Consider the following 27,327-nt stretch of genomic DNA (forward strand, 5'->3'; position numbering starts at 1 on the left):
CATCAGCATCCCTGACTCCCTTCCCAAAGCGCCCCCCAAAAACCCCCGACCCTGCTAGCCCTTACACAGCTGAGGCTGGGAAGAGAAAAATCCCACTCGGATTTGAGATTTTTTCCCTCAGATAAGCTCCTCGTTCAATAAAGCGAACGTCACTCGCAACTCCTCTAATACTTTTATTAAAGATGCAGTGGGTTGGGTTTTATTATTATTGCTTGAGGGGTAGGAGAAGATTAATTCTTGGCCTGGCCAGCAAAAGTTTGGGGGGCGAAAATGACTCCGGGAAATGTTATTTGTGTCTATTTCCCATTCCCCCTATTCCCGTTTCCCGGTTCTCTGCTCCAATTCTCCCCTTTCCCAGCACGTTACCTTATTTTTTCCCCACCCCGAGCCCTTTCTGCAGGGCTTTGCTCTCACACTGCAACTGGGAATGGGAAAAACCCCGGCTCTGGGGTTGATCCAAGACACGGGAGAAGATGGGAAACCTTCCTCTTCCTCCTCGGCAGGCTGCAGGTGCAACGACCCCCAAAAACGCGTGCCTTTTTGCATTTCCCTAATTCAGGCCCAGCTTTTCGAACCTCATTAAAAACGATGCTCCTTCCCCAACCCCGTTTCCACCCAGAACGGTATTTTTACCCAACGTCTTTTCAACCCAAAGCACCTCCTGCCGCTCACCTGGCCGACTCCTTCCACTCCATCTCCTCGCCGTCGTGCTGCAGCGTGTCCATCTCCGTGAAGAGCGTGGGGTTGGGGGCCTCATCGTCTTCCCCCAGGATGTAGCGAAGGCGTTCGGCAGCCGGTGACACTGCCGGGGGGCAAAAAAAGTGGTTTATCATCAGCCTGAGATGAAACGATCCCACACCATTTCCCATATGGAAAGCCCCGGAGGGGTAAAAAGGGATCTGTTAAGGCTATTTAGGATCCTGGGGTTAAAAAAAAAAAAAGGAGGTTTTGAGGAAAAGATTTAAGGTGAGAGACATTGAGGCGTGGGGAAACTCTAAGTAATCCTGTCCCAAAAATCCCTGTGCAAAGAGATCTGGGATGCTGGCGGAGAGGATGAGCAGTGGGGAATATATAGGTCCGGGCTGGGAATTAAGGAACGCGGCCACCCCTATATACGATATAATCGAATTCCCCTCCCAGAAGCATTATGCATCCCATTTCCGTGGGGTATCCCACATTTTCCCCAACCACGGAGCCCCTTTTTGCCAGGTTAGAGCCTCCTGCCATCAGCAACCAAACCCTTACGGTCTCCGGCACTGCGTATCGGGACGCAGGAGCTGGATCCCCGAGGGGAACGCCTATCATCTGAGGGGAATAATACAAATTTACCACCTCTGCAGGAAAAATCCAGTTTCTTGCTGCAAAGAAGCGGCCGGGCTGGGGAGGGCACCTATTGCCTCCTGCTGCCGGTGGTGTGTTTCGGGAAGGGGAGCGGGGAGACGTCGCCTGCCTGCAAATCTCCCGACGGATGGGAAAAGGGTTTTTCATCTTTGGCGCATTCCCCGTGGCCAGGGGAGGGTGACGGACCTGCCCTCTCCTCTCAGGAAAAAAAAAAAAACAACCCCACCAGGCTGGGGCTTCTCTTTAACCCTCTCTCCGTCTTCACGCGCTTTTCTAGAAAAGCCTCAGAAATTCGCTTGGAGGGAGGAATCAAACACCCGGGTACAAGCCTGGACGTGGCACGGATGGGACCGGTCCCCACTCGCCCCGTTATTTAAAACCAGCCCTATACCAGGCTCGGTGGAAACGGTGTGTTTTTAATAAAACCTTGGGTCACAGCCCTCTCCTAATACAGCAGGGGTTAATCCAGCTGGGGAAAACGTCTTTATCGGCAGACTCCTCCTGTTCCCAAACCTGGGAATCAGCGAGTCGGGTAAAGCGGTACCCGAAAAAGCAGGGAATTAAATTGCCGCGTGCGAGAGGAGGGAAAAATCGGGAATATTGCCCTGTTACCCCACCAAAGCAGACGAAACCCAAGTCGCGGCGGCCGTGAAAGAAGAGGATGTCCCTCGCGCTCCGGGCTGAGCCTGCTTAACCGCTTAAACCCTTTAAGCCCCACCACCAGGACTAAAACCCTGTGGTCAAGTCCTCCTTCCACTTCCCTAAGCTTCGTTATTATGATTATTAATATTCCTGTTAATTTTAGAGCTGGGCTACATGCCTGGAAGGCTTCAGGCTCTTTAAGCCTAAGTGCTGTTCGCGTAAGAGAGGATGAAATGGGTGCGATACCAGAACTCCCCCCGCTACCCCCGCCAACCCCCGGGGCCAAGGCTTCACGCCGCCTGCTTTGCTCTGCAAACCAAACCTTAAATTTCCTTCAAACCCCCAAATTCACTGGAAATGCCACAATCCGGATGGCAGCAAAGGGAGTTCGCTGGAAATACCCGTCTTGGGTGACACACTTTAGCCGCTGGAAACCACGAAAGATAAAGGAAAGCTTGCACGTAAAGAGGTTTTTTGGTTTGGTTTTTTTTTTTAGCTTTTTTCCCCCATTCTCTCCCCAGCTGAAGGCATAAACCCGTCTCTCAGCGCACAACGTGTGCTTCCACCTCCTCTCCCTGCCGCTCGCTGACCCGAAAAGAGCCGGTTGCTAAACCAACAACGCCGTGCAGCCAAAATTCACGGGCTTTATTCACCTGGAGGACCCTTTCGTGCCCGGGGAAAGCACCCGGACCAGCAGCTGGTTACAACCCAGTTCTCAAAAATTATTTTTTTTTTCTCCTGGAAAATTGATCCAGCACCTAAATTAATCCCGGGAAGCAGCAGGTATTCGCTTGGGAGGAAGCACTGAATAGCGGCGTCCAGGGCTTGGCACCTCCAGGGGACGCAAGATTAAAACTATTGCAGCGATACTGGCCAAAACCCACAAAGCCACCCCAAAATCGGCTCCTATCTCTTGCAAGACACAGTTTTGACGGGTGCCCCGAGCGGATCCCTACCTCCCGGAACCAGCTTTTACGACGGGAAAACGCTCCCAGCTGCAGTTCCTGCTTGATGCCCACCAAACCTCCACCGTGGTTTCAGTCACGGTGCATCCGAACGGAGCCCACAGCCGCAGAATGAGCTCGGCGTTAACGCGCGCGATCGTACAGGATAATTTTATATACGCAAAAGCCCACATTTCCATGGGTAATTGGACGGGACGGACCAGTCGCACTGATTTATACCTCCTTTAATTTCAGGTGCGCAGAGCCCTTCGCACCCCAACGTCGATCCTGCAGCAAAACCTCGCCTAGCGATGCTTTTCCAAACCAAAAATCCCGCTCTGGCTTTAGGTACAATAAAAAAGGTGATAAAATGGGGGAACGCGATGCCGCCCGGGGTTTGGAATCCGGCTGGGCAGCGGGACTAAGCCTTATTTAAGGCTCCGGCACATTAACCATCCGCTGGCGCGGTCCTTCTCAGTACGCGACAGCCTTTTCCCAGGGTTTCATGGCTCAGAAGGATCCCCTCCCAATAAAAAAAAGAGGATAGTAGGGTGGACATCCCATGGGATTAGATGCTGTGTTCCCATTCAAGAAAACCCCAGGTCTGGGAGACTTTTCTCCTTCCAAATACCATCTTTTCCCCTTCCCCACTGCCCTGGAGCACTGGAAGCTGGTACAGCTTCCCCCCCACCTTGTATTTTTTGGGGTGAATTTTGGAGCTCAATGTCCTGACCGAGCACTCAACCCACCCCCCCCCGGCAGGCTCCCAAGTTGCTTTTCCCTTGGAAAGCCAAAAAAAAAAAAAAAAAAAAAAAGAAAAATGGAGTTTTTCTTCCCCTCCCGCTCCCCGCACCACGGACGCTGAGGAGCGAGGGAAAAGAACACCTACCTGGAATCGTTTCCATTTTTCCCCCCATTTCTTCCCGGCTAAACCAAACCTTTGCTGCACGGTAAGGAGAGGAAAAAAAAAAAAAAAAAAAAAAAAACCCACCACAAAAAACCCCAAACCTCCAAACTTCCTCCTTTATCCACTCAGGCTTGTTAAACTCCCGAGGCTTAAGGAGCAGATTATAGGGAATATAAAGCACTTTCCTTTCCCTTCGGCTCTCATGACGGGAAGTTACCAAATCAAACGGGACGCGTGTAGGAGAGGTGAGCGCTTTGGGCGGCAGCGGGATGGAGTGAGCGAGAAAGGGGAGGGAGGAAGAGGGGGGAGGACAGAAATTAAAGGTTTGGGGTCATTTTGCAGAGGGATTTTGTTTCCCACTCGGAGCAAGGCGGGAATAACCCCCACCGAGCACAGGGTAGAGATTTTTAGGGTAAAAACCGTCCAAATGAGGGAGATTTTCTGGGGGAAAGCAGGGCTGCTGTATAGTTGAGGCTTTTGGGAGGGCGGTTTCTTCCATAAAATGACTTTGCCCCCCCCAAAAACCAGCCCGGTGTTATATCCCGGCGGTGTTTACTGCCTGCGGAAAGGAGGGGACCGTGGTCCCGCTCGCGCCGCCGCCGAAAGCATACGAAGGAGCTGTGAGCAAAGCCCGCGGCAATAAAAAACGTCTCCCCATGCAAAAAAAACCAACCAAACAAAAAAAAAACAAAACCCAACAACCCTGGAAAACTTTCCCTTCCATAGGGAAAAGCAAAGCCGAGCCCCTGCCCGCCCCGCGGAGCGGCGACCGGCATCAACCCAAATGCCAACATCTATAGGCAGGGTGGAAAAAAAAAAAAACCCCAAACCCGAGAGATCGACAGCTACTTTGCTGTGCAAAACGTTAATCTTTGCTAAGGAGATTTAACGAGACCGGGCAAAAGCCTGTCGGGAACAAGGTGTGATGCCCAGAGGATGTCTGCGTCCCCGGGGACCCCGCTGTACCCCCATTTCTTCGTTAGCGTCCTCCCAGGGGCAGGGACAAGCTCCCAGGGACAAGGACAAGGTCCCAAGGGCAAGGACAACTTCTTTTTACCCCATCCATCAAATCCCAGCCTCAAATCCCATTTCACACCCTTTGCCCGGCTCTGAGACATCCACAAGGAAAACTAAACCTGGGAAGGGTGGGGAAAAGCAGCGCCAAATGCAAACGCCGGGCCAAGCAACGCCGTTAAGTGCACCGGGGGCGGTTTAATCCTGGATTAAAACACGCTTCAAAACCCCTCCTGCTTTTTTTGGGAAGCCCGGCGGGGGGGGGGGGGGGGGGGGGGGGCAACTCACTGGTCCTGCTGGCGTTGTCGTTGCCGCTCTCGTAGCAGCCGTGGCCACCGTCGTCGGTGTCAGAGCGATCCTGGCGCTCGTAGTGCCGCTCGCTCTCGCTGGTCCTGTCCCGGCTGGAGGCAGATCTTCGCCGACGCCGTTTCCTCCGGTAGCCCCGGGGCACCGGCACCCCGATGTAGATGGAGTGGTAATCTAGAGGGGAAAAAACCAAAATAAAAATAAAAAAGCTTTAAGAGAATGGATCTGGGGTTTCCTCACTTGCCAAAAAATAAGCCAGGGAGATATTTGCCATCTTCCCACCAGGCTTAAAACACCCCCAGGGGCTTTTCCCATGTCGCGGATGGGACGAGGCCGAACCGAGCCCCCAGAGGGAAGAGCCCGCTGCCGTGTGGGGCGTCCCCCGAGGTTTCGCTCACCTTCCTCATCGTCGTATCTCCTCCTGGAGCTGCTGAGCCCCCTCTCGCTCATCCCGTCCTCATCCTCCAGCATGGTCCCGCCGCTCGGAGAGAGCTGAGCCGTGGGGTGGAGAAAGAAGAGAGAATTTAAAGGGTGCTGGGGAGGGAATGGCCTCCTCGCCGGCCCGCCGGGGGCTCCCCGCTCTGGGAATCCTTCAGGTGGGGCCCCAGTGAGATCCCACCCAGGGCGAGGATGCACCGGGGAGCCGGGATCTTCCCTACGGATGCACCGGGGATCCTCCGGCACCTCCTGCCGGCACCCGCGTCTCGCCACGGCAAGCTCTCAGCCCTGCCCGCGCTCCACCTCCGCTCTCCCCGTATTTAAGGAAATCCATATAAATTTCACCGGGGTTACGTCTCCCGTCTCTTATTTCTGCTGCTCAGAGGAAGGCGTAAAGTGAAGTGTAAGAGGTGATTACAGAGATTTGCCGGTACAATTACGGACACGAGTTGAGTTAACAGGGGTCGCTTGCTGGCCACAAGCACCCCTTTAATATTTTTGGGGGACCTGCAGACATAAAAGAGGTTTTGCAGAAGCAAAGTTCATTTTCCCCCATCCCCTAAGCACAGATTTTACACCGCACACACGCCGCTGCTTCCAGATACCTTCCTTCAAACCTGTTGTTTTATTCCCCGTATGAGTTTCTTTGGATTTTGCCACGGACGCTAATTAATCTGCTAATTATCTGACCTCCAGTGATTGCCTTTCACACTTGACTTGGATGGGAGAACGGTTACTATTCGTGGCAGCCCGGTCGATGCCTCCCAAAGTCACTTTGAGAGCGGTCGGAGAGCCAGCCTCCCCGTGTCCCCCCTTCCGGCTGCTCGCATCCGTGGCAATATACCACTATCCATCTATTTTAGGGAATAAAACCTCTCAATTCAAGCCAAATAGTTTAAAAATATAAAGCGAACGGGGTGTGCGTCTGAATATCTGGAAGGGTCCGGGGCTGGCCAGGTCGCCTCTGCTTGGGTTGCCCAGTTATTGACCCATTTTCCCCAAAGGCAAAGACGATTTTTAGCCCAATCCAAGCTCCAGCCTTAACCCAGTTGCTATTTGCAGACACCTCTTGGTTTAACAGATTTGGGATTTCTTTTTTTTGACCGACGTTTTTTTTTTTTGCACGGGTGCAGGAACCAATTTCAGTGGGCAAAACACCTCCGGATGGACAACCCTGCCCCAAACCCAGGCGTATTAAGGGGTAACATCAGTCACAAGCCTTGATTTCCTCGGAATAACATTATGGGGCTAATTCTAAGGATTTTAGGAAGCTGGTTCTAGCAGGAGAAACAGCAAAAAATCCCCACCCAGCTGCCGGCATAAATATTTTTGCTCTAAAAATGAGCCGGTACCTTCTAACGGACGAAGTATCACAAATCCCCCAAGAGATTTCCCCATGAGCTCCAGCGCTGGGTCGGGGTCCCCGGATGATGGATGGGGACACCACAACCCGTCGGCTGGGTCTATATTAGGAAGAAATATAATTTTTTTTTTTTTTTTTTTTTTTTTTTTTTGCAATCTAGCTTGGCTGGCGGGAGCTCTACCGCAGCTCTGTTGGGCGGCAAAAATAACCCATCTGAGAAACCCCCGTCAGATCCACTGATTAATGAAAGGTCCTGATTGATTACGGCTCGTTTATGAGAGTCATATCTAGCCTGGGATTTTTTTCCCCTCTAATTTTTTAAGATATAAAGCTTCCCCCCCCCACAAAATCCTGGCACACAAACACAAGCGTGACGCAGACTTCAAAACACGACGGCAAGCGCGCTGGAAAGAAGGGGAAGAAAAGGAGAGCACCGTTATCCTTGCCAATTCATCCCCACTACACCCACCAGCTCCCCGTTCCACAAAACCAAGTTTTACCGTTAATAAACTCACCTCGAGCTCCCCGGAAAACGCTGAGAAATCAGAGGATGGGGCCGCAGAGGAAAGTCACGGGCGCCGGTGGGTGCGGGAGCCCGGATTGCCTTGAGAGAAAGCTGCTCTTGCAACCATCGCATCGACGCCTACTGCCAAACGCTCTGTAGCTCCCAGGTTAAAATGTATTTTGGGCGACGCCGATCGACTTTGGGAGCAGAAAGGCATGACGGGATGCAAAGAGACCTCTGGAGAGGATGGGACGTTTCACGCCAGCGGAGACCTGGTCTTGCGCAGTGATGGTCTCTAGATATCAGACCACCGGGACATAGGAAAAATCAAGTTGTCCATCCCCAACCTCAACATCTTCAACATCTGCGCCTTCTGGGGGCTTTAGGGTTTGTGCGGGGTTTTTTTTTTTTTTTGCAGCAATTTTGCCTTCATTGCCAGGGATCTGGGAGGGCAACTGCTTTTATTTTTTGTCTCCGTGCAATATCCTCTACATCTGATGTCAAGGAATGGAAGGAAATTCTTCAGGGAGGTGCAGAGAAGCATCACCATCATCAAAAAAGCTCCTAAACTCCCGGGGACGACAGGAGCGGCCCTTGGGCCATCAAATACAGTTTGGTGGGGTTTTTCGATGAGGGTTGCGCACCGAATTATTTTGCACTTTCCACGTTTTGCTTTTAAAGTGTGGAACATCCGTAAATTCGATTCTGTGAAAACCAAGCTCTGGGTCACACGAGCGTGCCCGCTTCGCTTCCCGACACGTCTGCTTCTATTTAACGCCCGGCTTCCTCGCCGCCGCTCAGCCTTTTAACAGGGGTATCAATAAATCCGCATCAAAGCGGCGCCCGGCGCTTTGCCACAACCAGCCTCATCGTTAAGCAGAAAAAACGAGGACTGGGAAATCAGACTTTGTGCTTTGAGGTCATCTGATAAAGGGGCTTTTCTCTTGCCTCTGGGGAGATTATTCGATGGCACGATCTGGAGTCGCAGCAGAACCAAAGCAAAACCGGTTTGATACTTTATTCCAGCTCAGATTTTATTATAGAATCATAGAATGGTTTGGGTTGGAAGGGGCGTTAGATACCATTCAGTGCCACCCCCTGCCCTGGGCAGGGACACCTCCCACCAGCCCAGGTTGCTCCAAGCCCCGGCCAACCTGGCCTTGAACCCCTCCAGGGATGGGGCAGCCACAGCTTCTCTGGGCAACCTGGGCCAGGGGCTCACCCCCTTCACAGCAAACAATTTCTCCCCCAGATCTCATCTCAATCTCCCCTCTGTCAGTGTAAAACCCTTCCCCCTCGTCCCATGGCTCCCCTCCCTGCTCCAGAGTCCCTCCCCAGCTTTCCTGGAGCCCCTTTAGGGACTGGAAGGGGCTCCAAGGTCTCCCCGGAGCCTTCTCTTCTCCAGGCTGAACCCCCCCAGCTCTCTCAGCCTGTCCCCACAGCAGAGGGGCTCCAGCCCTCCCAGCATCTCCGGGGCCTCCTCCGGCCCCGCTCCGACAGCTCCCTGTCCTGCTGTTGGTGCCCCAGCACTGGATGCAATACTCCTGCTGTTCCACGTGTAGCAGGGTCAGGTGCGGAGCGAGGCAGCAGCGATTTCAAGATGCGGAATTTAGGGTGAATTAGGGAACGTTATTGGCATCCCCTTTATTTAGAGTTACGAGGGATGTTTGTAAGCGGGGAGAAAAGCCTTCCCAAAGCGCACCTGGGATTCCACGCCCTTGCTTAAATCTGCCTTTCCCGTCCTCCAGGCGTTTGCGGACCAACGCTCCGTGGGAATACGGGTGCCGGGTGCCAAACCTGATGCAGGAATCGACTTCTCCCCATCTCCCCGTCTCCCACCACCTGCCGAAAACCAGTATTAATCCAGGCGTGAAAACCTGCATCCGACCCGTTCAATGCCGCCTGTGCCGGGGTCCGGCTCTGCCCAGCCAGGAAGAACAGTACGGAGGTGTTGGCGGCTGCTTGTCCTGGAATAAAAAGAAAAATAAGAGCAATGAACTTTCTCTCTCCAAATACATGGAACTACAAAGAGCGGGTTGAATTTACCACTTTGTATTTCTTAAGGTTTTACCAAACGCCTCCTGGGGAGGTGGGAAAGGGGAAGAAGGAAGAAAAGCAAAATCCCCGGAGCCCGTGAGCTGCCCGGGCGAAGGCAGCCACCCTGTTATTTATTATTCCTTAAATGACTGTGCTCGCCAGATTTCCCCGGGCTGCGGGTGTTACCTTCTCCGCTTCCAAAAAAAAAAAAAACCACCACCCCAAAACCCACTCTAACGTTAGCCCTGCCGTTCTAAAAAAATTCACCGACCCCGCCGCTCAGCCCTGGTGGTTCACAGCTCCATTCCCGACAGGATTTAAGGAAACAAACAGTTCAAAAAGTGTTGGTTTGTTTTTTTTTTTAGGCCTGTGCTGGGGACGGCTTCTCATTTAGTTAAAAAATAAAGGCTGGAAACAGTCAGAAGAGGGAGACAGAGCCCGGCAGTCGCACACCAGAGCTCACCCGCCTTGCCCTGCTTGGGCATCCAAATAAAGGAAGCCAACCTCCGGCTTCCAAAATACCCTTATTAATAAAAAGCACCACTAAAAAACCCAGCGTTTCTTTCGCCGAGCGGCGCTGCGGACACATACATACGCTCTTTGGAAAAAAAAAAAAAAAAAAGAATTTTTTTTTTTTATTTTTTTTTTCCCCCCCTTCGCATTTTGCTTTTTGAGATGATTCCTTCTCCGCTTGATAGATGCGGCAACTACAGCCGCCCCCCGGGGGGTACTCGAGGGATTTTGGTGCGTTCGGAGAGAAAACGGGTCCCCGATCTCCGCTCCCTCCTCTGCGTTGGACCCAGGGCTGCTGGGGGAAGCTTTGCCCGGGGCAGGTTTTTGCTGCGCCAGCACCAGAGCAGCCCGGGGAGCTTTGCAGAGGGTTCCACTGGGTTTCCCTCCGCGGGCCCGGTTCCCAGCGCAGCTCAACTTACCGGTCCAGGGTTGGACCCAACACACACCGGCTACTTAATTCCTATAACCTGCGTGATGTGGGAGGGAATTGCCGCCTCAATCATAGAACGGTTTCGGTTGGAAGGGACCTTTCACATCATCGAGTCCAACCATCAACCCAACACTGCCCAAACCCCCACTACCCCACGTCCCTCAGCACCGCGTCTACCCGGCTTTTAAATCCCTCCAGGGATGGTGACTCCACCGATACCCTGGGCAGCCTCTTCCAATGCTTGACAACCCTTTCTGTGAAGGAATTTTCCCCAATATCCACCCTAAACGTCTCCTCGTGCAACTGGAGGCCGTTTCCTCTTGTCCCACCGCCTGTTCCTTTGGAGAAGAGACCGACCCCCCCTGGCTACCCCCTCCGTTCAGGGAGCTGTGGAGAGCGAGAAGGTCTCCCCTCAGCCTCCTCTTCTCCAGGCTGAACACCCCCAGCTCCCTCAGCCGCTCCTCACCACACTCGTGCTCCAGAGCCCTCACCAGCTCCCTTGCCCTTCTCTGGACACGCTCCAGCCCCTCAAGGTCCTTCTTGGAGTGAGGGGCCCAAAACTGGACACAGCACTCGAGGAGGGACCTCACCAGTGCCGCGTACAGGGGGACAGTCACTGCCCCAGTCCTGCTGGCCACACAGTTCCTGACACAGGCCAGGATGCTGTGGGCCTTCTTGGCCACCTGGGCACACTGATGGCTCATAATCCAACCCCTGTTGACTACCACCCCCAGGTCCTTTTCCACCAGGCAGCTCTCCAGCCGCTCTGCCCCCAGCCTGTAGCGTTCATGGGGTTGGTGAGACCCAAGCGCAGGACCTGGCACTTGGCCACGTTGAACCTCACACCATCGGCCTTGGCCCATCAATGTAGCTTGCCCAGATCCCTCTCTAGACCCATCCTACCCTCAAGCAGATCAACACTCCCGCCCAACTTGGTGTTGTCTGCAAACTTACTGAGGGTGCATTCGATCCCCTCCTCCAGGTCGTTAATAAAGATATTAAAGAGAACCAGCCCCAATACTGAGCCCTGGGGAACAAAAGTTCATCAAGTTGTTGTGCTAAAAAAGACATATTATAAAAGGTAATTCCTTACCTGGTCATTAAAGGTTGGTCTCCAGCAGAGGGGAGTTACCACCATCCCCAGGGGCAGCACGTTGCCACAGTGAAGTCGTTTTTGTTTTAAAAATTACCGGGCTCTCCTTTTCCGTGTACTGGGGATAAAAAACGAAGCCGTGGTTCATGGAGAAGAGCCAGAAATCTTCAGAAATGGGTGTTTTCCCCCCATGTCCAAGCCTTGCCCAAATATCCATCTTGGTCCAGGAGGTGCAAGTTGGTGCCTCCCTAGGGATTCGATTCCTGGAAAAGCCCTTTGGAAAGGCTCTACGGAGCAAGCTGCTGTGTTTTTTTCCTTTAGCTATGTCTTTCTGCGGTCTGGGCACACCTAGCGTCCGGGCACATCCGGGAATCTACTGTAAAGCCACTATTTTTCAGGAAATCAGGCTAAATATAACTATAAATATACCCCCAAAGTGCAACAACGATGGTGCTGCTTCCCTTCCCGGTGGCCCGACGGGCGTGCGGCGAGCGGAAGCAGCTTCGCAAAACGCAACAGAAGTCACATTTATTGTGTAAAAAAAAACCTGAAAAAAAAAAATAATGAGGAGATGTACAAACACTTCAAAACACCGAGGCAGTAAAAGGGCCCCAGCGAGCTCATGGGCCCGCAGAGCACGTTCCATTTTTTATAACTTTCCAGTGTTCCTTTACGGTTTCCCCCAAAGTATCTCCTGAACCTGAGAAGATAAATCGCATTATTTCCACATTCAACATCCGCCGCCTCCCTGGAGAGCTGCCTTTCAGTCCTCCACCTTCTCACACTTTGCTGTGGCAGACGGCGCCTTCCTCCTCCTCGTCTTCCTCAGCATTGACGGGAATGTAGCCCCCTTCCCTGGGCAAGCACCAGCACCAGCCCGCGCCGCTCAGATCCACCGCCCCGAAGCTGAAATCCCGCATCTCCAGGACCCTGAAGTCAACGGTGTCCAGCTTGGAGTAGATCTCGTTGAGCTTTTGCCAATACAGCCAAGCCATCACGAGGCCGATCACCTGCAAAACAGGAGTATTTAAGCCACGATAGTCGTGCAAACCCTTCCTGAAAAGGGAGGAAAGTCTTCTCCTGGTGTCACCTGAATTCCCAAACCTGGCCACGAGACGAGAGAGGACAAGCTCCAGTAAAATCTTCTGCCAAAGCAACAGGCTCGTTGCTAAACTCATTAACGGCCACGTCCATCTCACGACTTCCCTCCCCAGCCCCGGCAGCAGGATGCAGATTAGTTGGATGTCACCGAGACAGGGGCAGAGCTCCAGGCTCTGGCTGAGATCAAGATATTGCTGCAAGCCCGGTGCCACCCAGGTTATTTCCCATTTCCCTGCTGGCTCTCAGGGAATTAAAAAATCTTCAGGAGAAGGGGGAAAAAGAAAAAAACAAACCCAAAACCCAAGCATTTTCATCAGCACAAGATTTCAAGCACATTGCTTGGATTTCACCTGATGTTTCCCCGGCGGTGGCTACGAGCACCAGGCGACAAGCCCTCGCCAGGAGCTATTTGCAGACCAGACGCTGATGAGGGCCACGGTGGCAATCGGAGCGCCGGGCCATGATGGCAACCAGAGCGTTTTCAGCACAAACTGCACCTTTTGTACGAACCTCGTACCCACCTCGACTACTGATATGTAGAAATAAGGTTTATTCTCTACAACACCCCCCCAGATGCTTTGGGGTCAGCACCGGGATACACACAGTGCAGTTTTATAGATATTTTCAAGGCACGAGACGGGATGAAGAAGGACGAGACCATCAGGGCTTTTCCTCTCGTTTTTGAGGCTAGTTAACGCGTTGGTTTTTTTCTGCATAACCATTCCTTGCAACAAGGATCAATAAATAACCCCGTTGCACCTGCACCATCCGTCAGCTGGAACCTCCTGTACTATCGCAGCGCGTTGGTTTTGGAGCTGAAAAACGTTATTAATCATTTCTCTGGGTCCTACTTGAGCCATTAAATAGTCTGGAAAGTGGGAACACGAAGAGACAGATAAACGGGGATAAGAGCAAACGGTTCTAAAGCATCTTAAATGAGGGACCGTTTTGTTCTATCCCGGAGCGGAAAGGGAAAAAGCGTTTGCCCGGAGGAGGCTGCAGAAAATGGAGGGAAAAACTCCACAGGGAAAAAGCAAATCAGATAAACGTCCCCCAGCGAGCTGAAAGCAAACAGGCAAACCCAAACACCACCGGGGTTTATTAATTTGCTTTTCAGAGACGGAGAAATACCCTGCCATCCGCACGAGCCGCTTCTGCCTTGCGCAAAAGCCTCCCCCAAACAGCTCAATAATTTATTCTGCCTCCCCAAATTCACCTGGAGGCGGATCCCGACGGGTCTCCCCCCGGATTGACAGCTCTTCCTTCAGTGAGTCAGGAGAAGGGGAAGACCGCGTCCCATGAGATGCTCTCCCAACACGGAGAGCCATTCCCTGAAGTTTTGGGGGTTTGACGAAGTGCGGGTTGGAGAAACCCACAATTTATTGTCCTTTAGACAATTATTCTCTCTCCCCGTGACCCCTCCCCACCCGGGAAGGGGAATCGGGGAAAAAGCTATGGCTTTGGGAAGAAGGGAAGGGCTCAGGGCTCCGGCACCGGGGCCAGGAGTTCTCATCCCAGAGAGAAAACTCCTCAAACTCCCTCGTTTCCCTGGAAGGGGCCGTTCCTGGGATGAAATAATCCTGAGGGGCCGGCGCCCGGCTCTCGCTCCTCCTCGTCCCCGCGCCTGGTGGGGGCTGGAAAACACCCAGACCTTGAACCCCCCCCTCCAGAGCTGGCTGGAAAGGGAATATCGTCACCAATTCAGGCACCAAAGTCTTCTAAAAATACGTTTTTCCCAAGCGTTAGAAGAGATCTTACTGAAAAGTAAAATTACGGAAAGGGAAATTAATCCTGTGTCGCTCAATCCAGGACAAATCCTCACTTGGAGCTTGCCCCGTTCCCACTTTCCTCATGGCACCCACCGATCCTCAAAGAGCGCCCTGCTTATTTGACGTTCCACCTAATTACTGATAATAGGATTAATCGCCAAAAGAACAGATGAGGTGCCGGAGGCTGCTGCGTGGTTACGGCGAGCAGGGCTTTCCCGATTGTGGGAATTACAGAGTTTGCTCCATGCCTGGAGGGGTTCAAGGCCAGGTTGGCTGGGGCTTGGAGCAACCTGGGCTGGTGGGAGGTGTCCCTGCCCAGGGCAGGGGGTGGCACTGGGTGGGCTTTAAGGTCCCTTCCAACCCAAACCATGCCATGATTCTACGAAGTGCTGGATTCGTTCCATTAGGATCCTTTGCTGGGCAAGACAACTGCAGCTGCTGAAAGAAAAACTGAAGTCTGGAAACACCTCAGCATCTCCTTTTGTTCTCCAAATGGCCCAAAATCAGGTTATCTTACAGCCCCGGCAACTTATGTGTGGGTATCTGCATAGCTCCCCGCTGCCCTCAAAATATTCGCCGCTGCGCTGCGTATTATATATCCGTCTCAGCCGGCAACTCCTTCCCAAACACTCTACGAAATGATTTCAGCCTGCCTGCGGAGACGGCGTTCATCTCCGGCTCAAACTGCGAGAGATGCATTCGCTCCCAGAGAATACGCGCAGGACCAAGGCCGGGCTGTGCAACCTCGCCGTCACCTGGGACGGAGCTTGCTTTTGACGGCAAAGCAAAAATACCAAAACCAAAGACTTTGTCATGGAAACGCCAGCCGGGGTCTTGCTCTCCCACCCCATATCCTTCCCCTCTTTGGTCCCCAAAAGCCGCAGCAACCTCCAGGCCGGGATGCAGGAGGTCAAGGCTGGTTGGACGATGCTTGGACACGCTTCCCTCTCTCCGTGAACTGTAGGGAGAGCCCAGAGCAACCGCTTCCACGCGGATCCGGATAATAAGATTGTGCTAATCCATATTCAAACAGCAGAACCTTTAAGGACTTAAAAAGTTCTAAAATAATATTTAAATGTACATCAAGCTTTAGTATTATTTACTTCTATTAGCGTTTTATCACTGGGCGGATTAAAATCCCACGGCTGATACAGTGAAAGGACCAAGCAAGCAGAACCCTTTGAAATGACAAATTTTAAGGCAAGCGTGTCATTTTTTCCCGCCCTAAACCAAACAGTAATTCAGAAAAGATTGGTGTTTGCAATCAATTGCATGCAAACGCACCCAATTCTCCCAAACCAGCCGGGTTTGGGGACGCCATCCCTCCCTCCCGCTGGCGATGCGACATCTGAAGTTACCGCAGCATCCCGGTTAAACTGGGGATTTCTTGAGCGGCATAAAATTACCCCAAGTCCTCAATCCCCCAGCCTTCGCACTCCTCTGAGTTATGAACCGACTGCCATTCCAGCTCGCCTCTAAATATCCTCTTCCGCTTAATGAAAACAGAAAAAGCTGTCAGGAATATAGATGCGTTCAATATCTCCGGCACCAAGGGCACCATGTTTTCCAGAAGTAAAGAGACTCCTAACGCGAGCGCTGATTTTATTGCATCGCAATATGAGGGAAGGCGTTATTGCAGAGGAGCATGTTAACAAAATGTATCAAATACGAGGCTAAAAATATTAAAAAGCTGCTTTTCTCCCCGACTTCCCCACCTCGGGATGGTAATCACCAGCGACCGAGGGGAGAACTGCTTGGGGGAGTTACTGCTTGAGGGTCATTTAAAGTTGGAAAATTGTTTTTTTTTTTTTTTCCCCGGCTGGCCTTCAGTGAAATTGAGAAACCACCGCTGCCTCGGGAGGTCTTCTCGCCTGCCGCTGCCGGAGCTTTTTGGCTGGGGGGATTTAAACGCACGGGGGTTTCCCCGGGGGTAGGAGGGTCACCGAGGAGCTGCTCTTACTGCGCAAAATAAACCCCCCGACCTTCGCGTACCGAGGGAATCAATAAAGCCTGCAGACCCACCGGAAAGTCACCATATGATTCTATATATACATATTTTTTTATATATGTGTGTATATATATAATTTTTGCAATGATATTGCAATAGCAATTGCACTATGTGTGTATATAGATATATATATATATATATTGCAATTTGCATTGATAATACTATTTATAATTTGGCGGTACCCAAAGCCAGGGATGCCCCGCGGTGACAGTTATGGAAAAACCCACCCCGCAGATGACGTTATTTGAGATTTAGTGTCTCATTTCCCATCCGGACACGGCAGGAGGGAGGGCGTAAAGGCTTGCAGATCCTTCCTGCCGTCCTTCCCTTTGCCCACGCGCGTTGCCCACCTGGCCCTCGGCTCCCCAGACACCTTGAGCGCGACTCAAAGAAGGGAAACTTTGAAAAAAAACAACTTTGCATCACCGCTAGAAGCAACAATAATCACTACGGCCGTGCAGGTACCTGGATTATTATGTTTTAACTCATTAAGCACACGACGCTGCAGCAGGAAGGAGACATCCTGTTGCTTTGTTGTTGGGTTTTTTTTTTAAGGAAAAAGTTAAATATCCAAATGGAGAGCAAAACGCAGGTGTCTGCCGCCATTTCCCACCTCTCCAGCTCTTCCCAGTAGCAGCTCGGCGGCCTCAAGCCAACCCAAAGTGGCATTTTGGAGCTGAAGACCTGGATCCCCATCTCCTGGCAAGCGCCTTGGCGCTCCCTGGAGAGGCATGGCTGAAGTCAGCCCCAAATTAATCCAGTTTCGGGTAAGGAACTTCCACGCCTTCCTTTTCACCCAGCAAAAGGGTGAGCGAGACGCCTGCTGTCGGCGAGGGCCAGCCATAAATTCTCCCATCCAATCCGTCCAAGCAGCTAGAGGACATTTATTTCCATCAGAGAAAACAAAAAATAAGCGCTCCGAAGCACAAATCCTTCGGGATTTTGTCTCGGACTCCCAGGGGCTGTACGATTGCTTACGAGCCACCCGGGAGAACAGGGAAATAAAACCCATTCATCACTTGGAGCTTTTCACATCCTCCCGCGCCGCTTCATCAAACCCCTCGTTTGTATTTCTCCCGTCCCCGCGAGAGGGACCTCCCTGCCCCAGGAAAAGCATGCGGGGACACGCGGCCAGGCAAGGGCAGGCTGATTATTTTCTTGTTTTATGCCCGGATTAGAAATCCTCATTTAATCCCAGAAGGTTCCCACGGACGTCTGCAAGTCCCGGCTACTGGAAGACCCCTCGGAGTTTTCTCCACGCAAAACAGCAAAAGCTCAAAAAGCAAATTAAACCCCTTGTTATTTCGTTCCTGAACTTGCAGTTATTTCTAGCCAACTTACAACGGTGACGCTAATTATAACTGGGTGCTGTATCGTCATTAAGCGCCGGGCGTTGGCGTGTCTGGGTGAGCAAAGACCCCATCCGGCCGCTTTTCCCAACCCATTGCTCCAGAAAACAAATAGTTATTGCCCCTGCCACAGCAAATGTCTCACTTCATCCACTGCGATTACCCCACGGCATGAAAAGTCATCTTTCTATTACAAGAGAGATCCAGAAGAGATTGGAAATACGCGGTCCGGTGGTTTCAGCGCCTGTTCTCCGCTCTTTTTTTGTGGTGGCGGTGAAGCATCCTGGTTCTCCGGCGCGATCCGACTCAGATAAACGCGGATGTCGCACTTCTCGGGTCAAGGCTTGCTCTCCCCTTCAAAGCCCAAAGCCCTCTCCCCCCTGGGGGCTGACAGCAGCCAACAAAGACGTTTTTTGTACCATTTCAAACAAGACAGCATCGGTCCTAATTACCAATTTCCTACCAACATCGCAAGACCAAAATGAGACTAATATGGAAATTTGGGATACTTCAACACAACTGATGGTTATTCCTTCTCTTCCAGCACTTGAGGAAGTTAAATATATTCAAGTATTTGAAACTACGCTCCAATTTCTGTGGTTCTGGCGCACGGCCGACCCTTCTGCGAGGCACAAACCACGTATTTCTGTCTCCCACGTAGGTGCCGTAAGTTTTATTATGAGGCTTTTTGGTGCTCAGCTCCATCCTCACCGAGCCCCAGCTTCGCTCGTTGTCTCGTAACGGCTCCACGTCTTCTTTTGGATTAAAGGGTTTTGCATTAGGAACAGGTCTCTGGGGGCGGGGAGGGGGGGTGTGGGGGGGGTGGTACGGCCAAGATCTAACTGCGATCTCCTCCTCGCTGGGAAAGGCTCGTTGATTGATGGCTCATCTCTCCCATGGCTGGCAAAAGGAGGCACGCTCGGAGTCAGGAACATTTTTGGATGCAAAGAAGGAAAGGGCCCGCACACTCATTTTCACGTTATTATACAATAAGAAAAAAGTCTGGAAAACCCCAGCTGTTTTCCCTTAGGCGCGTGCGGATGCACGCGTGCCTGTGCAACGCGATGGGTGGCTCGATTTGGGGTGGAAAGGTTGCATTTTGGGCCTTTGCGGAGCACTCGAAAGGAGCTCAGCTCCTCCAGCCACATTTTCCTGGGCAATCGAACACACGAGGCTCCATTTGGCTTTTGCTTGACAAGGGTAAAAATCGAGGATGGAAAACAGCACCGAAAGGATGCTCAAGAGCCCTTGCAGGGCGACAGCGTGATTAACCGCATCCCGCCGCATCGCAGTCCCGACAAAATCAACTCCGGCCATGGAGAAAATAATCCATCAGCCCAAGGAGGGTCTTCTGCCAGCAAAATTTACTGCAAGAAAACCCTTTTCCATGCAAACCTCACCGGCTGCTGCGCAGGCGTGCGCCCGGCTCCGGAGGTTCTTGCCCATTTGGGCGGCCGTAAAGCTGGATCCTGCTAAACAGAAGAGTTGAATCATTTCAAGCTTTCCCAGAGCTAATCAAGTAAAAGGCAAGCATTTATCTTTTATTGGCTTTTCCTTCCACAAATTGATATTTATAGACTGGGCTTTCACACAGGTCATGGACTGCAGATGGAAAAATCCCTTTTATTTCCCTTTTCTACTACATTAAGCACGTGGCAGCCGCTTGAGAACACACCGCCTTCCAGCCCCTGGAGCAACTGAGATATTAAAAAGCAAAGAAAATACAAATTAGTCTTGCAAAGGAAAAGAGAACTTTGGCAATACAAAGCCCTTTACAGAAGGAAACATTTAACGTGAGCATCACCGAGAGACGAAGACGCCCACCTACAAAATGCCCACTGCAAGTCTAACGCTGCATTTTTGAGAATTGAAACAGTCGATCTTCTGGATTTATACTCTTAGGGGGGGGAACATCTACCTCTACGCCGATGCCCTATTACTCCGTAGCTGCTCCCAGCGTAGAGCTTCGGAGATTGATGAAATATCAAAGCGAAACCGAGGTAGCAACAATTTACTGCGGCTTGGCTGCGCCACAGAGTCGATAAATATTAACCCTTGGCAGGGATCTTTCTGAGATTTTTTTTTTTTTTTTCTTTTTAATTGGACCGGTGCCACTTTCTGCTCCTTCCGGATGGAGAAAAAGAGGTTGAAGAGCTTTTTCTATGCGCTTGTTTCAACCTTATTACAGCGGCTACGTCTTCCCCTTGCTAAGGAGGATGAAATACCATCAGGGAACACCCCCTGCAAAGACACGGGAAGGGAAAAATTGGAAAAACTTTACCTGAGGTCAGTGCAAAAGCTGCTGAAGGAGCGCCTGGGCTGCTGAAAGAGCAAACCACGAGGTCATTTGGCTTATTTTAACTACAAACGCGTTTTACACGCACTGTAAACTCCTTGGATAATCTTGCTAGAGGCAGGGCAGGTAGGGATAGAGCCACTAGAAGACAAATTTATGTGCTTTGCTGCACCTGCCGAAAGACCTGGGGTTGCTTCATAATTAAACACAACTCGTACGAGGCCACAAGGTGAATTTGCCATCGACCGCCAGCCAACTACATTAAAACGTCTTTTTGAGAGCGATATGAAATGCATCACGGTTTGGCCTCGGTCTGCAGCTTGGCTGAGAGGAAGGGCAAGGAGACGGGATTGTTATTGGAGAATGAAAGGGGAGGGGGGGGAAGAGAGAATGAAAGGCACTGTGCAAAGGAAGAAAAATAATTGAGTTGCTGCACTGATGCTTCGTTCTGAATGAAGTAAGACAAATGAACACAACCACTTCCCCACTCCTCAGATGGAATTTCCCCCCCCCCCCCCCCCCCAATGCTTGATGGCTTACTTAAAAAAGGCAGAGACGTTCATGATTTAAGAGCGACCATAAAATTACAAACTCCCTCTGCCTCGCACCGGCTGGGCCCAGAGGCCAGTGGCCGCGCGGTGACGGACCCAGGCAGGATTTCCCCTGCCTCCTCACCTGGTTCAACACCCGAGAGGACCCAGCAGATTTACAGCTTTCCCTGAACCTAATGAGCCGGGCGCCCGCACGGGTGAGAGAGCAAAGGCAAGCAGCCTGCCCCGCGCCCTTGGCCTCTTGCACAGACGTTTGGGGAAAAGCAGAGAAAACTTAAAAATGCAACAGCTTCCTGCACGCTGGAAAGCCAAAACGTGATGGTTCCTCGCATCTGAGCTTGATGGAAAGACAACACCGAGAGCAATAATCACCCGCTCGCTGCGGGCACCCTACGTCAGCCAAAACTTTTCTTGGGTCCTTCTTTCTGCATGAGAAGAGCCAGTTGCTTACCCCAAATCCAAGCACAAGTCTCGGATGCTCGGATGGTGAACATCAGCCAAGCTCCAACCCCCAATCTTTGAGCCCCCCAATCTCCTCGCCATAACAGACGAGGCTGAAGTTTGACCCTAAGCAAAGAGCAAGATTTCCCTTCGCTAAGGAAGAGCAAGACTTTGAGGAAAATTGGGCAAAACCCAAAGCTGGACTCGGAAGGTGGATTACGGTCCCAACGTTCTCCCCAGCGTTCTGCAAGTTTTCCACCAAGGTGGTTTGCAGCTCCACGAAGCTGTCCTGTGTGGGACATGACAAATACCCCTGGGCCTAAAATGGGGCACGTCAATATGTTCGCTCTTCCCAAAGTTCAAGACACTGTCACCTCCCCCCGTCAACGGTGCCAACGCCTTCCCCCTTGGATCGGCAATTCAAGGACAACGTTCTCACCCCAGCTTTCTGCTGGCAGCTGCTGGGGATGAAGCTGTTTCTGGGCTGACAGCTCCTGGCAACACAGATGGCCATTTATAACTTAATCCCCTCCAAAACTTGACAGAATCAAATCCGATTTATATTTAAAACCTGGAAATCGTGAGCAGATGGGAAGAACGAGGTTCTTCATCTGAAGAGCATTTAACGGCACGCCAAAAAAAATCATAAAGCTTGCTCAAAAGCACTTGATATTCATCAAGGCTCAGCAATCCTTATTGCCATCACTGGTTTTTCTCCCCATCCTTCCCAGTTAAGAGCATCATGTTGGCAGGTTAATGGGTAACGCAACAGGAGGCTCCTGTAATGGCTCTCGACATCCTGCGAGGCAGATGGAAGCGGTCGCCTCTATTACGGCACTTTCTCACCCCATTTCTGTGCCCATTACGTTTCCTGGTGGTAGCACAGCAGAAGTCCATCGCTCATCTGCACGCTTTGGAGAAAGCACTTTAGAAACGTGGAGCACCACAGCTAGGATTGGGCACAAACCGCTCCCCCACCTCGGTTTTTCATTTGGACCATCTGAGAGCTCAAGAGGAAAGTTCATCTTTTGAAAAATTAGCTCAATGTACCACATATTTCCCCAACAGCTTCTTGCTTTGTTCAACCACTACCTTTCACCGCAAGCGAAAACACTTCAAAAAAGAAAATCATTTCATTCCCATTTAGATAAAACCCCATATCCGGAAAGCATCACCAAATACCTCCAGCAGCCAACCCAACGTTACATTCCAATGAGATAAAAAGAAAGGTTTTGCTTGGGAGCCTCGAAAGGAATCCAAAAAAAAGGATCAAATCAACACTAAATCACCAAAGTTTTGTCAAAAATAATTCAAGAAAGATCCGAGAGAGATATTCACCTCCTTGCTAGCACAATGTCAACAGCGCTGCAAAGGGACAGCCCCAGCTCCAACCCCAAATTTCTCTCCATATCGAGCATCTGTGACGAAGAGCTTAATTACCTGTGCTGCAAAGTTGCTTGGATCCTTAGGCATCGTTAATGGGAAACGGATTTCCCGAGGCATAGCAAATCCTGCTAAATTTACGATTATGGCTTATTTTGGTTAGTATTTATGCTTGATTCGAAGAGCATAAATTTCCAGCACAAGTAAAAACAAATATAAAGGGATTTGCTGTGCTAACATATGCGTGCCTTGCTTTTAGAGGCTATTACTTGATCAATAATTAGATTTCAGGAGTGCGTTACGAGACCGCCAGTGCTGCAGTCGTAAACTGTTAATTTTGCCGAGGATGCTCTAGAAAGCGCTGTGACTTTTCCCACCCAAGACACAGATCTCGGGGGTACATGGCAGGAGAAAAAATAGCTAAAAATGAGTTATTTTCCTCCTCTAGCACAGCGAAAGAAACTGGGAGGACGTCAACCGGATCCGCCACGTACCTGTGGAAGCAGCAGGGAGCAAACGATGCCCAAAGTGGCCTCAAAGTTGTCTTTGAGCCAGAGCCCGACGGCGTGGATGCAGCCTCGCACGTGGATGACATTGAGCAGCTCCAGGCGCTGGAACCAGAGCGGAGAGAAGCATCACGGCTTTCATTGAGATGTTGAGTTTGGGGAAGAGATGTTATTTCTCGCGTTTGCTCCTTCTTGCAAGCCAAAGGAGAAGCGTTGTATGAGAAGCGTTTGGGAATTGATTTCTTGGATTGGCCCTTTCCCTGGGTTTTTGTGTCAAAAAGCTGTCCCTGGGAGCTACGGACCATATGCACGGAGATACTGCAGCTTCGATACAGCCCCTCGGCCACCCCAAAAGGCCTCAAGAATCAGCTTCTCTCCTACCACCAAGCCTTAAAACACAACCCAGGAGCAGCATTCAGAGAATCCCAGAGTGGCGGGGGTGGGAAGGGACCTCTGGAGATCACCCAGTCCAACCCCCGGCCAGAGCAGGGGGCACAGGGACGCCTCCAGGCGGGGTTGGGATGTCTCCAGAGACGGAGACTCCCCCACCTCTCTGGGCAGCCTGTGCCAGGGCTCTGCCACCCTCACAGCAAAGAAGTTCCTCCTCGTCTTGAGATGGAACTTCCCATGGTCAAGTTTGTGCCCGTTACCCCTTGTCCTGTCCCTGGGCACCACTGAGAAGAGCCTGGCCCCATCCTCCTGACACCCCCCCTTGAAGTATTTATCACCATTGATAAGGTCCCCCCTCAGTCTTCCCTTCTCCAGACTGAAGAGCCCCAAATCCCTCAGCCTTTCCTCATCGGAGAGATGTTCCGGTCCCCTCATCCTCTTGGTGGCCCTTTGCTGTCCCCTCTCCAGCAGTTCCCTGTCCTTCTGGAACCGGGGAGCCCAGAACTGGACCCAGGGCTCCAGATGGGGCCTCCCCAGGGCAGAGTAATGGACTCTAACTTGATCCTCCTCAACCAAAGGGAAGTCCTCCTTCATCCAGACTTTCCCTGTTACACTCCCCAGGGCTGATCCAGAAAGGCCACGCCAAAGCCTACAGGTTCTACCCAAACATGTCGCGAGCCTGAGCAACACCCTGAGATGCCAGGGAAAAGCAATAAAAATGAATTTATACGCAGCTGCAGTAACAGCCGTCTTCGGCGGGGAAGAGCTTACCTGCAGATAACTGTTTTGTTTCAGGGGATTTGGGGAAGAAGAAGCAAATCTCGTAAGTACGAAGAAAAAAAGCCAGCGTTACCTCTTTATCGAGCGTCCTGTATCCACACAGGGTGTTAATGACTTCTCCGTGGACCTGCGAACAGACAATTTGCGAACAGACTTAGCTCGGAGGAAGGCAAAGGGGAAATACAAGAAATAAGAATAAAAAATAAGAAATACAAGAGCTCACTTTGTTGCCTCGGCCATTCAGTGTAGCACAAGGCTACCCTTAAACATCGCTTTGCTACCGCGGGCTCCTTTTTGGCCCAAACCATGCACGTCGGCAATAAGCTGCTGGGTTTTTTCATTATTATTTTTTTAAACTACCTTTCTCTCCGGTTTCTGCTGTTTTGGAGGATGCTCAGGTCCCCCCCCGACGCTTTTCCAGTGATTTGAGCTGGGACCAGCTCCCCGGCAGGCGAGCATTTCGCAAAGCAGCTCTTTCAAAACATTCTCCTTGTTTAATTCCAGCCACCTTTTCTAACACCGTCGGTCGTGTCTCTCCTTCATAATAAAGGGAATTTCGCAGGGATTAAATGTATTGGGCTCTCCAGAAATCAAACAGGAATTTCCCCAAAGTCTCTCAGCGCTCCGGGGAGAAATGTAAGGATTTTAGACATGCCCAAGGTTTAGATCTTTGCTGGCCAGCAAAAATGTGTCTAGAGCTACAGCAACCGAGAGAAATGCCCCCCAAACACTGCTGTTCGGGACCTTGATAAAATAAAATCAAACCTAATTCCTCTGCTTCTGTCAGGATGGAAAGTGCTACATTTTGGGTTACAAAACTGATTCTGGCTCATCCCAAATAAATCAAAGCTGGAGAGCAGCTCTGGCGCATCCTGAGCTAGTCGGGTACTTTGCACCTCTGGGGATTGATCTTCTGATGGGGTTTGGTTTTTTTTTTGGCTTGTTTCACGGATCAAACAGCAGCTTCCATAACACCCTGTCTTTCTAAAGGGGCCTCGCGCCCATGAAATAATAACGTGCTGAAATGATTACGCTCTCAGAAAGATGGCTTTGACAACCAGCAAAAGCTCCTGGACAACAAAACAAAAACATCCCGTGCTTTGGAGGCAGAGAGATGAAAAGGAGAAATGTGCACATTTAGGTGTCAATTATGCTTTCCTGCAAGACGCAGCATAAAAGAAATGTGCACCTCCGGCCAGTCCGCGCCCATAAAGCTCCAGCTTGTTCCTCCTGTAATTGGCAGGGAAATTATTCCGGCGCTCCCTTACCGAAAGCTTCTGTACCTACCACATTACTCGCAGCGCTATCAAAAAAATCCCATCTCTCCCCTGCTTCGAAACGCTGTTTACAAACTGGGCGTAGTTAAGGAGACTAATTAGTCCCTGTGCGTACGGCAGGCTTGCGGGGAAAACTGGAGATCAGCAGCAAAGCACCCATGAGCGTCGCCGGGAGAGGTCCCATCCGGGGTTGGGACCCTAAAATGGGAAGCCTTTGGCATAAGGGGAATTTGCAGCGTTCTGAAGGTAAATGCTGTCACCTAGGGTGGTATAAAGGAACCTGTAGGTGACCAAGGATCCGCCTATTTGGTTTATAGAGAGAGCAGCCCTGAGGAGAAGGACTTGGGGGTGCTGGTGGATGAGAAGCTCAACATGAGCCAGCAATCACAGAATTGTTAGGGTTGGAAGGGACCCTAAAGATCATCTAGTTCCAACCCCCCTGCCAGAGGCAGGGACACCTCCCGCTAGATCGGGTTGCTCAGAGCCCCATCCAGCCTGGCCTTAAGAACTTCCAGGGATGGGGCTTCCACCACCTCTCTGGGCAACCTGTTCCCAGGTTTCTGGGCTGTGCTCTTGCAGCCCAGAAAGCCAACCGCATCCCGGGCTGCATTGAAAGAAGCGTGGCCAGCAGGTCAAGGGAGGTGATTCTGCCCCTCTGCTCTGCTCTCGTGAGACCCCACCTGGAGTAACCCCGTCCAGCTCTGGAGTCCTCAACACAAGAAGGACATGGACCTGTTGGAGGAGGGCCCCGGAGATGCTGGGAGGGCTGGAGCCCCTCTGCTGTGGGGACAGGCTGAGAGAGCTGGGGGGGTTCAGCCTGGAGAAGAGAAGGCTCCGGGGAGACCTCAGAGCCCCTTCCAGTCCCTAAAGGGTCTCCAGGAAAGCTGGGGAGGGACTCTGGAGCAGGGAGGGGAGCCATGGGACGAGGGGGAAGGGTTTTACACTGAAAGAGGGGAGATTTAATTAGATATTAGGAAGAAATTGTTTGCTGTGAGGGTGGTGAGCTCCTGGCCCAGGTTGCCCAGAGAAGCTGTGGCTGCCCCATCCCTGGAGGGGTTCAAGGCCAGGTTGGCCGGGGCTTGGAGCAACCTGGGCTGGTGGGAGGTGTCCCTGCCCAGGGCAGGGGGTGGGACTGGGTGGGCTTTAAGTTCCCTTCCAACCCAAACCATTCTGGGGATTCTATGATTCTATATAAAAAAAATAAACCGCTTTTCTCAACGGCCTTCAGTTGTCCTTGCTTTTCAAACTCCCTTTCATGGACATCGTAGGACTCTTGCTGGTGAAACATCATTGCTTTCTATCGAGCCCATCGTTCGACTTATCTGGCTACGGCACAGATTCATCACCAGTTTTCTTCCTTCTTGCGTTAAATAACCAAAGGTTTCTCAGTCGTCTCCAGTCCTGCCCCACTGTTTGAATAATTCCCTCAACACCTTGTAGCTGGGAGAAGCGTGGAAGACAGAAGTCAGGTTTTAGCCTCGATCGACTTTAGTCAAGCTCTTGCACGGAAGAGAAGGTCAGAGCTGAATTGAAATTTCTAACATAAAACCAGGCCAAAGCTTTTCTTCTTCCAGAATGCATTTTGATGCCTTCAAGGATCACAAAAGAGCAACACACGGAGACATTTAAAACTACCAAGGGCAGAAGACTGCAGTCCTTGCACTTTTTATTTAACCAATTGCTTTTTTTCCCCAAAATCAGTGCCAAATGTCAGCGGTGACACTTCACAAGGGGTTTGGAGACACTGTGCTTGGCAGAGGCACAGCTTCGCTGCGGCTTCCTGGGAGAAGGCACAAGTGCCTTGGAAAACCATTTAGAAAAGCACTTAGAGGTGGGGATCCAGTCTCACACCCCCAAGCAGGTGCGTGTTTGCCCATTCCTTCTTCCTGGGAAGATTTTAAGGTCTACAACCTCAAAGATGAGACTCTTCAAAACAGCCATTC

At 51.3% G+C, this 27,327-nt stretch overlaps 2 protein-coding genes across 3 annotated transcripts in view; both read right to left on the reverse strand.

The window, feature by feature from the left end:
- The window catches only part of SLC4A5 (solute carrier family 4 member 5), a 34,902-nt gene extending 26,772 nt beyond the window's left edge, over positions 1 to 8,130 (reverse strand). Inside the window, exons 1-4 of one of the 2 annotated variants that reach the window (XM_054180905.1) lie at positions 7,471 to 8,130; positions 5,553 to 5,646; positions 5,137 to 5,328; positions 673 to 802 (exon numbers count right to left, since the gene is read on the reverse strand). In XM_054180905.1, the coding sequence (XP_054036880.1) occupies positions 673 to 802; positions 5,137 to 5,328; positions 5,553 to 5,625 (395 nt within the window). In that variant the 5' untranslated portion in view covers positions 5,626 to 5,646; positions 7,471 to 8,130. Of the gene's footprint in view, positions 1 to 672; positions 803 to 5,136; positions 5,329 to 5,552; positions 5,768 to 7,470 lie in introns of those variants that run through there. The other variant, XM_054180906.1, reaches the window with a different exon arrangement.
- A 143-nt stretch (positions 8,131 to 8,273) lies between these two features.
- LOC128900131 (tetraspanin-15-like) overlaps positions 8,274 to 27,327 on the reverse strand; it is a 54,900-nt gene continuing 35,846 nt past the window's right edge. Inside the window, exons 6-10 of the mRNA XM_054180911.1 lie at positions 24,181 to 24,234; positions 22,926 to 23,042; positions 11,534 to 12,543; positions 9,163 to 9,427; positions 8,274 to 8,436 (exon numbers count right to left, since the gene is read on the reverse strand). Coding sequence (XP_054036886.1) covers positions 12,313 to 12,543; positions 22,926 to 23,042; positions 24,181 to 24,234 — 402 coding nt within the window. The 3' untranslated portion in view covers positions 8,274 to 8,436; positions 9,163 to 9,427; positions 11,534 to 12,312. The remainder of the gene's footprint in view (positions 8,437 to 9,162; positions 9,428 to 11,533; positions 12,544 to 22,925; positions 23,043 to 24,180; positions 24,235 to 27,327) is intronic.

This window comes from Rissa tridactyla, chromosome 20, assembly GCF_028500815.1.
Source record: "Rissa tridactyla isolate bRisTri1 chromosome 20, bRisTri1.patW.cur.20221130, whole genome shotgun sequence".
NCBI lineage: Eukaryota > Metazoa > Chordata > Aves > Charadriiformes > Laridae > Rissa > Rissa tridactyla.